Source organism: Chiloscyllium plagiosum, chromosome 30 (genome assembly GCF_004010195.1).
Source record: "Chiloscyllium plagiosum isolate BGI_BamShark_2017 chromosome 30, ASM401019v2, whole genome shotgun sequence".
Classification (NCBI taxonomy): Eukaryota; Metazoa; Chordata; class Chondrichthyes; order Orectolobiformes; family Hemiscylliidae; genus Chiloscyllium; species Chiloscyllium plagiosum.
The window spans coordinates 37691537-37705397 of record NC_057739.1 but is presented as its reverse complement, the minus strand read 5'-3'; the positions used below and the strand labels follow the sequence as shown (position 1 = coordinate 37705397).

General features: G+C 38.1%; 1 protein-coding gene across 4 annotated transcripts in view; it reads left to right on the top strand.

The window, feature by feature from the left end:
• Positions 1-13861, top strand: part of LOC122564926 (far upstream element-binding protein 3-like) — an 87436-nt gene that overhangs the window by 50635 nt on the left and 22940 nt on the right. For all 4 annotated transcript variants that reach the window (XM_043720416.1, XM_043720414.1, XM_043720418.1 and 1 more), the window contains 4 exons: positions 1824-1989; positions 4186-4284; positions 9846-9944; positions 11916-12018. In XM_043720416.1, the coding sequence (XP_043576351.1) occupies positions 1824-1989; positions 4186-4284; positions 9846-9944; positions 11916-12018 (467 nt within the window). The remainder of the gene's footprint in view (positions 1-1823; positions 1990-4185; positions 4285-9845; positions 9945-11915; positions 12019-13861) is intronic.

The following is a 13861-nucleotide window of genomic DNA, read 5'->3' as shown; positions in this document are numbered from 1 at the left end:
GATGTATGGTAAGGTGGTTAGGGTTTCTGGCTGTGTTTGGTCTGCTTGTTGTGGTTTGTTCCTGAGGAATCTGTGGACTGTATTTTTTGAGTATCCGTTCTTCTTGAATACGTTGTATAGGTGGTTCTCCTCTGTTTTCCGAAGTTCATCTGTGCTGCAGAGTGAGGTGGCTCATTGGAATAGTGTTCTGATACAGCTTCGTTTGTGTGTGTTTGGATGGTTGCTGGTGTAGTCAAGTATTTGGTCAGTGTTTGTCGGTTTTCTGTATACGCAGGTTTGTAGATCTCAGTTGTCCTTTCTTTCGACTGTGACGTCCAGGAATGTTAGTTTGTTGTTGGTTTCTTCCTCCTTGGTGAACTTTATGCCTGTGAGGGTGTTGTTGATTATGTTAAATGTCTCTTCAATCTTGTTTTGTTTTGTGATGACAAAGGTGTCATCTACGTAGCGGACCCAGAAATTTGGTTTGGTTGGTAGGGCTGTTTGTTCTAGTCTTTGCATTACCGCTTCTGCTATGAATCCTGATAGCGGATATCCCATGGGTGTGCCGTTGGTTTGTTTGTAGATTATGTTGTTGAAGGTGAAGTGGGTAGTGAGGCACAGGTCCATGAGCTTCATGATGTTTTTGTGATGTTTGTAACACACACAAACGAAGCTGTATCAAAGCGCTATTCCAACGAGCCACCTCACACTGCTGCGCAGACGAACTTCGGAAAACAGAGGAGAACCACCTATACAACGTATTCAAGTAGAACGGATACTCAAAAAATGCAGTCCACAGATTCCTCAAGAACAAACCACAACAAGCAGACCAAACGCAGCCAGAAACCCTAACCACCTTACCATACATCAAAGAAGTTTCAGAAATGACAGCCAGACTACTAAGACCCCTTGGAATCTTAGTAGCACACAAACCCACTAACACTTTCAAACAAAAACTAACAAACTTAATAGACCCAATACAACCCATGGACAAAACCAACATCATCTACAAAATTCCATGCAAGGACTGCCACAAAGACTATTTAGGACAAACAGGAAGAAAGTTAGCCACCAGGATACACGAACACCAGCTAGCCACAAAAAGACACGACCCCCTCTCCCTCGTAGCCCTACACACGGATGAAAAAAACCACCATTTTGACTGGGACAACACATCTATCCTGGGACAGGCTAAGCAAAGATATGCCAGAGAATTCCTAGAGGCCTGGCACTCCAATCACAACGTCATAAACAAACACACAGATCTAGATACCATCTATGAACCCCTCAGGAAATGACATCGCCACAAGTCCCAGGAACCCCATCCAGGACATAAATATAAATAGAAAGCAGGAGACAACAGCTTTGCTTCATTTGGAGGTCGCCACTGATGTTACTGAGCCAGGTAATGAAACGTCTGGATATCAAACCTACAGCTCAGTGAGCAAACCTACACACTAAACCTCAACCTGAGCTACAAACCTTCACAAACCCTGTAAATGTATGTCCTGGGCTGCAATGCATTAGAGTTTTGATATATTAAAACCTCAAACAAGGGATATGAAGCTCATAGAACGATTTTCCTGAAGTAGATTGATTTCTTTTCTGAAAGCTAAATAATAAACAAGCCTTTTAATATTTTGACCAAAGCAAATCCTAAGCCAGCTAACTGAACTAAATGGTCATAGCAAAAAGTTACATCAGCCTAGTATGTGACATTCCTGTGAGGCATTTTGTTAAATGTAATTTAGTTAATTCAATCATGTAAACTTTATTGAATTGCATAGTTGTGTACTTTTAAGACTGACTTGGCTGATCACCATGACTTCTGTTTTATTAATCAGAGAAGCAAAAAGACTCCTAGGGCAGATTGTGGATCGGTGTCGGAATGGACCTGGCTTTCACAATGATATTGATAGTTCCAATAGCGCTATACAGGAAATCCAAATCCCGGCCAGCAAAGTTGGGCTTGTCATTGGCAAAGGAGGGGAAACCATTAAACAACTGCAGGTAAGAAGCCTTTGTCAGCTTGCCTTGTGTCTTTTATCTAACATTTTCAATTATTATAAATGTATTATGTCAAAATTTGAAAATTTCTTTGGCCCAGCAGTTCATTGATCTAACTTCTTTTACTGTGTCTGAATCATTAGGACAGACTCATGCATTTTGACAGTTGGCTGTTTTCTGAAATGTCTAAGAAGTGTTTAATTGTTGAAGAGTGCAGTCTTTTGCTTGAGATGTTGATCCAAGCTAATGTTGAGATAGTATTGCTTAAAGAATAAGAAAGTTCTCTTGGTGAAGTTGGCAACAGTTGACACTCAACCATAGCTAAATTATTAGACTGCTTCTCAGGATTTGCTATGCACACATTGATTGCTGTGTTAACCATCATAACAACAACATCAAAAGAAATTAAGAGTCTGTAAAGCAATTTGCAAATTTGTTTTAATTTTTATTCATCTGTTTACATGTATGTCAAGTCTCCAATACAAACAGACCTTGTTTGCTTTTAAATTTGGGTTCATCTATAAATGGGCTAATGGCTATTAACAGTTCCTTACGAACCTCCAGTCTCAGTTGTTGCACTGTTTTCTGATTGTGTTTAGTCCAGTTCCTTCTGTTTCTGGCCCTACAGCTTCAAGAAATTACCACACATACCCCAGCAACAGTGGAAAACTCAGTTGTGGCAAAATAAGGCAGATAGTTTGTTGACACATCATATAATGTCCTATGAAAGTATCATTTCACATAAATCAGCCCTCACTGTTCTATAGTGTTGGAATAACTTTCAACAGACCAAGAATCGAATTTGTAAAAGAGTTTGACTATCTTTTTACTCTTTTGTTTTTGAGCTGATAGAGAGGAAAAAGGAAAAGAACCGCCTGTGGCGACTGAAAGATTCTTCTGTAAAGAAATGAAGAAAGACTTGCATTTATATAGCATCTTTCATATCTATTTCTTGTAATGTTTAGTCAATGACTTGCTTTTTGAAGTATGGTCAGTGTTACAATGCAGACACTGCTAGGTAATTTGCGCACAGCAACCTCCCACAGGCAGCAATATGATGACAATGAGATAATTTGATTTTGTGGTGTTAAGGACACAAGGGAGAAATCACTTGCTCCTCTTTGAAATGTGGCCATGAATCTTCAACATTGGCCGAGGAGACCATATCTCGCTGTAAAGATGACTCCTTTGACAGACGAGCACACCCTCAAAGCAAAACTGAAGTGTCAGCTTTGTTTTTTGTGCTTATGTCCTGGAACACGCTCTCCTAGCTTTAAGGTCTGAGTGCTTCCAACTGAGCCACATTGTTTATCACCAAGAGTGATTATATTTTTGGGAAAACGATTTGAATGACCCACGTAAAACGGGTTTACTTGCTCACTCTGCACAGCTGTAAGTACCTGAAGACATTCTGTCAGGATTGCTCAATAAGTTTCCGAGGCTTGAGACTGTTACACATTTCCAGTTTAATTAATACTGTTCAGTCTGCACCATTCTTTGTAATAGTGTCTTCATCTTGGAGAAATAAGGAACACTGTTTCCATTAAATTCTGGATTCTTTGGATAGATGCAAACAAAACTTGTGATAGTTAGGGGAAATTCCAGGGTGATTGTAAAAGTAAGCTTTACCCTTCACTTGATGGTTCATTCAAACATCGTTTTGAAACAAATAGCCAAAGGTATCTGGTGAAGTGAAAAGTTAAATCCATTTGGAAGAACTTGCAAGCCTAAAAGTACAACATTGTATCTTAGGTACCTTGGCTGTTGGGAACCTTCTAGTCAGGGAATGGGAGGACCACTGACCAAATATCGTCATATTTTTACAGCAAAGAAATGGCAACACAACAGTAGCGACCCAGCTCAAGATGCTAGGCACCTCAATGCTCTTCTTGAGCATGAGTCTGAGAATGCAAGTGATCTAGAATGAGGTAGCCTTTGCTTAAGTGAAAGTATTTATTTAACTAAACTTTACCCAATTTGTTAAATGCTTTCCATAAACTTTTAACAAATTTATCCTTGAATGTGGGTAGATTTGTTCTGTTGAGAATCAAAAGACTGGTAACCATAAAGGCAAAGATAGATACACCCCTGGCTAGAGTTAACCAGGTGACTGGGCTAAATAAGTGTTAACGTTTGGCTTAACCGCTGGAGTATGTGTGTCCGTGTGGTGGTGTGATCCTTTTTTTTTGCCTCTTTCAGGAGAGAACTGGTGTAAAAATGATAATGATTCAGGATGGACCACTCCCCACAGGTGCTGACAAACCACTGAGGATTACAGGAGATCCTTACAAAGTACAGGTGAGTTGACTTCAATAGCCTTCATTGAAGTAATCAAAGTGCTGAATATTGCATGATTTCCTTCTAATTTGTTCCTGTCTGTCATTAAAGTGGCTTTTGCCTAATGTAATATTAAAGTCCCTGTGTGTGCATATTCAGGGATGCACTGACTTTATTTTCATCGACAACCACTGCCATTTTTAACTTGCCATTTCACCATGTCAATGTTTACTTTGCTTTGTATTTGATGAAATGAGAAGCTACAAAATTCTGTGACAGGGTTCTGGAGAATAATGCAATTTCAGGTTTATGCCGTGACTGGTTGAGATGAGCAAAACTCCACAGGCTAAAAATCTGAGAGCTCATACGTGGAATATTACACAGTTTTGATCTCCATATCAAAGGGAAAATATACCTAGTTTGGAGGTATTCAGCAAAGATTCATTCAATTAATTCCAGGGGTTATCTTCAAGTAATTTCTGTCAAATTGCCTGAGGCCAAATTGAACTAGCGGACAGTTGGTGGTTGTGTATTAATTAAAGGTGTTAACTGGGTGAGAATCTGACTGGATGTTTTTGTGTATCTAATATGTGTTATAGTATATGTTTAATAGGTAAACTGCACTGGAATTTTGTTGAATTGGAATAAAATTGACTAGGAAATATGTGCTTGGATTCTGTCTAACGAGCCTTTGGTTGCTAAAATTTATTATTGGTAGCAAAGAATAAATGGCTCTTTATAAGTCAAAGAATAATGTTTAATTTTCACTCTAACAGAACAGTAATTAGAAAATGAGCAATGACTGGATCAAAATCTAAAGTATGAGTTTGTTTGCCCACTTTTGTTTTCTTAATATGAATCTTATGATGAGTGGAAGAATGAAGTAATCATGTAGGCACATGTTACTTTACTGAAGAAGATACTTGCCTTTGGTGCAACTATACAAATGCTGTCGTAGTGCAGTGGTGGTGTCCCTACCTCTGAGCCAGGAGACCTGGGTTCAAGTTCCATCTGCTCCAGAGGTGTGTAATAACATTTCTGAATAGGTTGCTCAGAAAATATCTACAAAAAGCAGGCTTAGCGATGTTTGTATACAGAATTGGAGACTGATGATTTGAACGCAGAATGAAGTTCGGACAAATTATTTAGATTTAGATTGGATTACAGTGTGGAAACAGGCCCTTCGGCCCAACAAGTCCACACCGACCTGCCGAAGCGAAACCCACCCGTACCCCTTACCTAACACTACAGGCAATTTAGTATGGCCAATTCACCTGACCCTGCACATCTTTGGATGGTGGGAGGAAACCGGAGCACCCGGAGGAAACCCACGCAGACACTGGGAGAACGTGCAAACTCCATACAGTCAGTCGCCTGAGGCTGGAATTGAACCCGGGTCTCTGGCGCTGTGAGGCAGCAGTGCTAACCACTGTGCCACCGTGCTGCCCACAACTTGCATGGATAAAATTAATCAAAAAGTTGATTATGCTGATTGCTTATGAAGCATTGTCAAAGTATGACAAAGTCAGAAAGTGTGAAGATAGTTCCATAGAGGAGAACATAATGGAATTCAGCACATTTGTTTATATATTGACTAGTAAATCCATTTTGAATTTCTCCAATCTGGCCTTTAGGTTTTATATTGTACTAAAATAATGAGTTTTTACAGATTTCTAGGTTTGTCAAAGAATATATTTGCACACTGCTAGAAAAAATGTCAGAAGAACTTTAAAAAAAATCCCTGAGAAGAATTCCTTTCCAGCAGCATTTGTAGTGCAAATGGGAAATCGGACAAAAAAAAGGACACAATGTCAATAGCCTGGTGAGACCAGTTGGATACAGGGTGTGGGCAATAATAAGAAAAATAAATCTCTAAAAGAAATGACAAGAAAAATGCTTTTGACAAGTTTGAGAAGTGAAGAGTACTTGTGGTTTGCAATAAAAATGATATCCAGAAATACTCAATGTCAATTAATGTTTCAGGTCACAGTCAAAATGCCATTTTTTTATGGACTATCCCAAGCATTATAATAGTATTTGAGCTGAATGTGAACCTGAAGATTCTGATGGAGATATGGATCAAAGAGAAGATATTGTATTGGTCATAAATTTCAAGCTAGTAATGAATGTGTTCGTGGTAGAATTGATCAGTTGTGAGGTAATAAATAGCATTGCATGGTTACAGTTTGGGGAATAGACTGTCTATTGAGAAATTTGAGAGTTCCATCAGTTTCAGATTTGGGAAGACAACACATTAAAATCCATTGTAAAATAGCCAGAGTGAATTATTTTATTAGATACAAATTAATTGTATCCAGTGAAAGTGTTGTTAGTAAACCATTAATGAAAGCACAGGATATGGAAAACAACAAAGCTATTGGATTTGGAAAGTCTGTGTTTTTAATAGCACATAACACTTTATTAATGTCTTTAATGGAGTTGGTATTTGGTGGAAGACATTTTCACTTTATACCTTGTAGACTTGACAACCAGATCTAGTGAGTCAACAATAATACATAGTAATACATAGTATTATTGTGGATGTGATAATGAGAAAAGTACTTAAAGATTGAACTTGGACCACTGGCAAAATTTCTCACTAATACTAATGAATTTAGTGATGTGTGCAAATGTGAATGTAAGTTAATACGGTAACAGCAAACTCTTGTCAGTGGGTTGTGTAAAAGAAACTATTTAATCTATTTCTGCATGAAATTTAGGCAGATCTGCTAATTTATACATTATTGTCTGTGCTAGCATGGAGTGTCCCTGCTAACAACTCACTGCAGATATTTGGAAGATATCATCTGTTTTTGGTAAAAAAAAATCCTAAAGTTCTGTCATTAATGAGATTGGTCCCCAGCTTGGAAGAGGTTGCAATTAGCTCTGCATTTTTTTTAGTATTGAATGCACTGCACCCAGGCACAAAGGCTTCCGTTAAAAACAAAGTCAATGGAAGAATTTGTCGAGCATAATGTAAGACCATTGAAAACAGTTTAATTCGGGGAGACAGTTCCTGATAAGAGAAGCCTAACGAGTGGAGAAGCCCAGAGAAAGCTATTGGTAAAGGCAGAAAAATAACAGTTGTACAGCTTAAAAGCCATTCTGTTTGGGTATGTTCTTCAACATTGCTAGATATGAATTATAAAGTTGCAGAAAGTAATAGGGAGTTGGGTACTTATAACCATAGGTTGCACATTTTTAAGATGTGTAGTTCAGGTTTGGGTTGTAAATTTGCTCGCTGAGTTGACAGGTTTGTTTTCAGATGTTTCGTCATCATGCTAGATAACATCAACAGTGAGCCTCCAGATGAAGCACTGATGTTCAGTCTTACTTTCTATTTATTGTCTTGGTCTGTTAAGGTGGGTGATATCATTTCCGGCTCAGAGATTGATAAATGGGGTCTAAATTGATGTGTTTATTGATTTGGTTCCAGTTTGAATACCAGGCCTCTAGGAATTCCTGTGCATGTCTCTGTTTAGCGTGTCCTAGGATGGACGGGTTGGTTCAGACAGTGGTATCCTCCTTTGTGTGTATGTAAGGATACTAGTAATAGTGGGTCATGTCTTTTTGTGGCTAGTTTTCTGCCTGTCTGTCCGATGTAGTGTTTGTTACCAACAACCAACAAAACACATGTTATCTACAAAATACCGTGCAAGGAGTGTAACAAACACTACGTTGGATAAACAGACAAAAACTTGCCATCAGGATACACTAACACCAACTAGCCATCGAAAAGCATGACCCACTGAATCACCCACACACTTGGTGAAAGTACTTTGCTCTGGCAGTCAAGGCATTAAAATATGTTTCTGCCACCCAATTCCCGCCAAACCTCCTGTTGCTTCAGTGACTTGCTGTTTGTCATTATCTGACTTGCAGTTTGACCATATTATGGTCATTTTGTATCATCTTTCAATGATCTCTCAACTCCATAATTCATTTATTCTGTCGAAAATAACAATAGCCCCAAAACAGCCTCCTGTCTACATTTTTTTGGGCTACAAGACTACTGTTTTTCACTTACTCACCTTCTTTCCTTCAATGAACTCTCTACTCCGTGCAGGGAGGAATACCTTAGTCTCTCAATTTCAATTCACCGTAAAGTCCCGATTGTACTTTAAATCTGATTACATTGCAATTATATTTTCCCCAATGTGTGCCTACCTTGAAGAATTCTACAGCTTCTGCATCATTATCTAGAACTTGTTCCTAATTCATGCTTCCTTCCTATTGGAGCAGTATATTCATTTAAAATAAGTTGAAAATGTATCCCATTGTCCCTTAACTGATTCAAGACACTGTGTCGACTGTCATATTCTGGAGCCCATAGCAAGTCTTATTGTGTGTGAAGAACTGCCTCTGATTCTAGTTGATCTTTGTTCATAAACTGATATTTATTTTGCAGGTAAGTTTGTAAGTTTAGATTTTGTCTTTGGCTTCCTGTGTTTGTTTTTTTTGAACCTCAGACCTTTCCTGTTAGCACTGACATTGTTCATCCCCTTAGCTCTCTTTAGTCAATAAATGCCTTCATAGTTGAGACCAGTAGAAAACTACACTGTTTTGCACTATGTTTTAAAATTACCATTACTAATCTGTAATTCTATTTATCAATTTATTTTCTTCCGTGTAAACTGAGCAAGGTTTCATCCTTAAAATTTTTGTTTGCATTTTTGTCCTTAACTTTTTATTTGCCCTTTTTAGTCACATATTGAACATAATTATGTTCCAATTATATTTTTTCCAATGTTTACCTACCATGAAGAATTCTACTGGCTCCTCATTATTAACTAGAGTATGTTCCAAAGTCGTGCTGTTTTTCTGTTGGTGCAATATCCTGATTTGAAAGAAACTACAGGCATATTGGCAAAGACTGTTTGCACTTCAGATATTTTCTTCACTTTTTGGAGAAATAAAATGGCCTACATCAATGGCTTTAAATTGCCTGAAAATTTCAATCTCTGTTTCCTTTTCATTGGTTGGCATTCTGTTAAATGTGCGCAACATTATGACTGGATCTTTGCCATATTCTTTGCCTCCATCCTAAAGTTCAATTCTGGAGCACACCACTATTTAAATGCCGACAGTCTAGTATAATGAAATATTTTCTCCAGTACTGTGACATTTTTTCCACCTTCCCAGAAGGTTTGTCTGGGTGTAATTGCCAATTCTGATTTAAGCAGTTGTGTTTTCATTATATTCATTTGTCTTGATTGTCAGTAACATAGTTTGCTTGGTGCTTCATTCAAAATACCTTGCTTGAATCTGCTGAGACAGTTAAGATCAATAACTTAGTTTTGTGGGTGATTAATGTGACTACTGCATTTAGCTGAGCTGATTTGTGACTTTCCAACACGGACAATGCATATGAGAGCCCTTGTGCTGTTTGTGGCTTTGTAATTCTGTTTTTATTTAATGCTGACTATGAATTTTATTTTTGACGCAAATCATGGTACATTCTTGAAAGTAGCAATTAGTGTTTACTCATTGATTTGTTTTTGCATACATGCTGCTCATAACATTATTGACCTAAAATGATAACTTAGTTTCTCCTCTCTCTGCCATTTCCTCCCTAACCCCAGCAAGCGAAAGAGATGGTCATGGAAATAATCAGAGATAAAGATCAAGGTGATTTCAGGCGGAATGAATATGGTTCCAGAATTGGAGGAAATAGTATAGATGTAAGTACTCGATTCCTTTTTTGTGTTGAAAAAAACAGTCTGTGTTTTCAAATGATTTTTGGGTAGATTTTTTATTTGTTGCAGTTTCTTTGCATCACACACAAGGAGCACCCTGTGTGTATTCATTAGTTATGAAAGGACAACTTTTAACTATTGGCATGCCAGTAAATAAGATCCATTTACATTTGGAATAAAATGGGCTTATTAGAGATACGTAGTATGGTTTTGTGCAGAGAATATCATGTCTTACCAACTAAATAGAATTCTTTGAGAAAGTGACAAAGTTGATTGATTAGGGACAGTGAAGCAGACTGTCAGAAAATGCAGCAGACAATAGATAGATTGGAGAGTTGGGCAGAGAAATGGTAGATGGAGTTCAATCCGGACAAATGCGAGGTGATGCATTTTGGAAGATCCAATTCAAGGGCGAACTATATGGTAAATGGAAAAGCCCTAAGGAAAATTGATGTGCAGAGAGATCTTGGTGTTCAGGTCCATTGTACCCTAAAGGTGGCAACGCATGTAGATAGAGTGATCAAAAAGGCGTATGAAATGCTTTCCTTTATCGGATAGGGTATTGAGTATCAGAGTTAGCAGGTCATGTTACTGTTGATTAGGATTTTAGTTCGGCCACATTTGGAATACTGCGTACAGTTCTGATTTGCCACCTTACCAGAAGGATGTGGATGCTTTGGAGAGGGTGCAGAGGAGGTTCACCAGGATGTTGTCTGGGATGGAGGGTGCTAGCTTTGAAGAGAGTTTGAGTCATTAGAAAGACAGAAGTTGAGGGGGGACTTGGTTTGAGGTCTACATAATCATGGGTTTAGACAGGGGGGATAACAAGCTTTTTCCCCCAGAGTGGGGGGACTCTATTACTAGGAGTCACGAATTCAAGGTGAAAGGGGAAAAGTTTAGGGGAAATATGTGGAAAGTTCTTTACACAGAGGGTGATAGGTGCCTGGAACGTGTTACCAGGTGAGGTGGTGGTGGGGGCACGATAGCATCATTTAAGATGTATCTAGAGAGATACGTGAATGAGCAGGGAGCAGAGGAATACACATCCTTGGAAAATAGGTGACAGGCATCTGGATCGGTGCAGGCTTAGAGGGCTGAATGGCCTGTTCCTATGCTGTAATTTTCTTTATTTTCTTTGTTCTTTGAATTTCTGGAATACATTTAGGATGGGCTGTTTGATTATCCCCATCAACATGGATTTAAATGTATTTGTAAACAGCTGGTGTTCTTTCATATCTCAATTAATCCATTTAATTGAGATTTAATATCTCAATTTAACTATTGGAGGTATTTTCATTTGAGAAATTTACACGATATTTTGACTACCTTAACAGCCCAGGCTTGTTAACTCTTGAATGATTCCTGGGAGTATTCAGTATAACCAAACTCCTCCAACTAGGAAAATCCATGGTCTCTGAGCAAATCTGTTGTCAATCAAAGCATTAATAGCATTTTATAATCACGATTGAAAAATTAACAGTGCCAGCTTCTGATCACGATTATCCAATGCTTGAACTGAATATCAGGTAAGGACAGAATCATATTTGTTCGGTATGCTCTGGTATTGAGCAATGGCAACACTCATTATTGTCATAGGTGGTCGGGGGGGGAAATTACCTTCTGTACGAGTTCATGGATCTGTAACCCATTCCTTAAGAATAGAAGCGGAAAAAATATAAGCTATCTGATAGATATATTCCTACAAACTATTAATGTTAAGCTCTCATTCAGTAGCTTTGGTATGTTTGGTTAATTGAGAGAGGTTCTACAAAGAAATAGGTTGATGCATTGAACTAGGTTAATGAACAGTTATGAGAAGCCTTTTTCTTTTGGAACAGTGGTTCTGGTTAATTGCAAGATGTAGGTTTTAGGTGTATTGCACTAAATATTTGTAAGCTAAATTCTTCTCTTCTCTCTTTCTATCCCTCCACCACCCCATCACCACCCCTAACCAAGGTTGCTGTACCTAGGTTTGCTGTTGGTATTGTAATAGGAAGAAATGGTGAAATGATAAAAAAGATTCAAAATGACGCTGGTGTTAGAATTCAGTTTAAACCAGGTAAGGAAACAATTGCTTGGTATATGAGAAAGCTCTTTTACAAAAGAGGCCCATTCTGTTTGGAATTTAGTCCAACCTTTGTTTATTAAATGACCTGCATCATTCATTGGGCATTTCTTTAAAGAGCATGACAGTTCCTCAATTTTCTTGAGCTGCCACAACCTTAAGCATTCTTGCACTTGTGTCCATAATCTTTGTGCTTGCCCAGTTTGGAGACAAGTGCTTGTAGATAGATGTAATTATATCAGCAAAATAAAATGATCACTCAAGTGATGTTTGGCTAATGATTCTGCCACCACTGATTATCAATCCTTCACCTTGCTGCTGTTAATTAAAAATGTTTTTCAGGTAAATCCCAGCTGAATGGTCTCTGACTATAAAATTCTTAATCAAGAGCTTTCCAGATGCAGTGGAGGCCCAGTCTCTGGATTCATTTAAGAAAGAGTTGAATAGAGCTCTGAAGGATAGTGGAATCAAGGGTTATGGAGATAAGGCAGGAACAGGATACTGATTAAGGATGATCAGCCATGATCATATTGAATGGTGATGCAGGCTCGAAGGGCAGAATGGCCTACTCCTGCACCTATTGTCAGATTAGAGTATTGCATGGGTTAATTGAATCTAATCAGGCACTTTAGTTCAGCAAAGTCCATTTAAGTTCAGTAGATGCATGAGTTGGGTTAAAAACAAATTGACAGGCTTTGATGCCTAGAAGACTGAGATATATGATTGAAACGATGACCTTAAAATGTAACTTGAGGATATTCCAATATAATCCTGTCTGACTTCAACAGCAAAACAGAACTTCCAATTACTTTCAGTTACAAATGATAGACATTTCCAGTTTTAATATTTTGATTTTCAAGCCATGCAGTGGTTGGACATCTAGCATAGCAAACACTTAATTGCTCCTTAATTACTAATTTGTTTCAGAGCACTGATAATTGATTGTGTTTGTGTTGAAGTAGCTTTTTTAGTGCAGTTGCAGTAGTTTTTACTAATTTAGATTTCTAAGGTTGGGTTAGCTATCCATTTAAGTATTTTTATTTAACCTATTTTTCTAATCAACCTGTTCAGAGATGTGATTGCACACCTCTGGAGTATATGGGACTTGAACCTGGGTATGTCAGTCAGGGATGCCTTGTTAGTGACTGAAGTCCTGCTGAAATATATTCAAGCCATCAAAATTATCAAGTATATTCAATGTGCAAACATTTTACTCTGCAGTTGAGTAAAAACATCACCTTGATTTGCATCAATGTCAACCCAAATAGCTGAATAGTTTTCCAGTTGGAAACCAAAAACAGGATTTAGGGTATTCAAACTGGACAAGTTATAACACGAAGTAATGTAAATAAAGATCGTATAGACATAGAAAATAGGAGATAGAAATAGACTTTGAGCTGGTTCCGCCAATCATTATGATCATGGCTAATCGTCAAGCTCAATGCCCTGTTCTTGGTTTCTCCCCCTTTGATCCCTTTAACTTTCAGAGCTACATCTTCACTCTTTGAAAATTTTCAATGTCTTGTCCTCAGTCACTTTTTATGCCAGAGAATTTCTCCTCATGTTAGTCCTCACTGACCTAGCGCAAATCCTTAAGCTGTGTGACTCCTGGTTCTAGATTGTCCAGTCATCGGGGACATCTTGTCTAATATTGTTTAAAATGTTTTTTTTTAATGGCCTTGTTGCTTCATTAAGTTTACAATGTTCATGTTTCTCCATGCTACAACTGTTGAAGGCTTGTCTAATTCACCACACTGACAAACAAGACTGACCAATCCAGTTTGGTGACATTTGGTGTCAGTTGTTTTCATCCATTTCTCTCTCCCAATATTCCAAC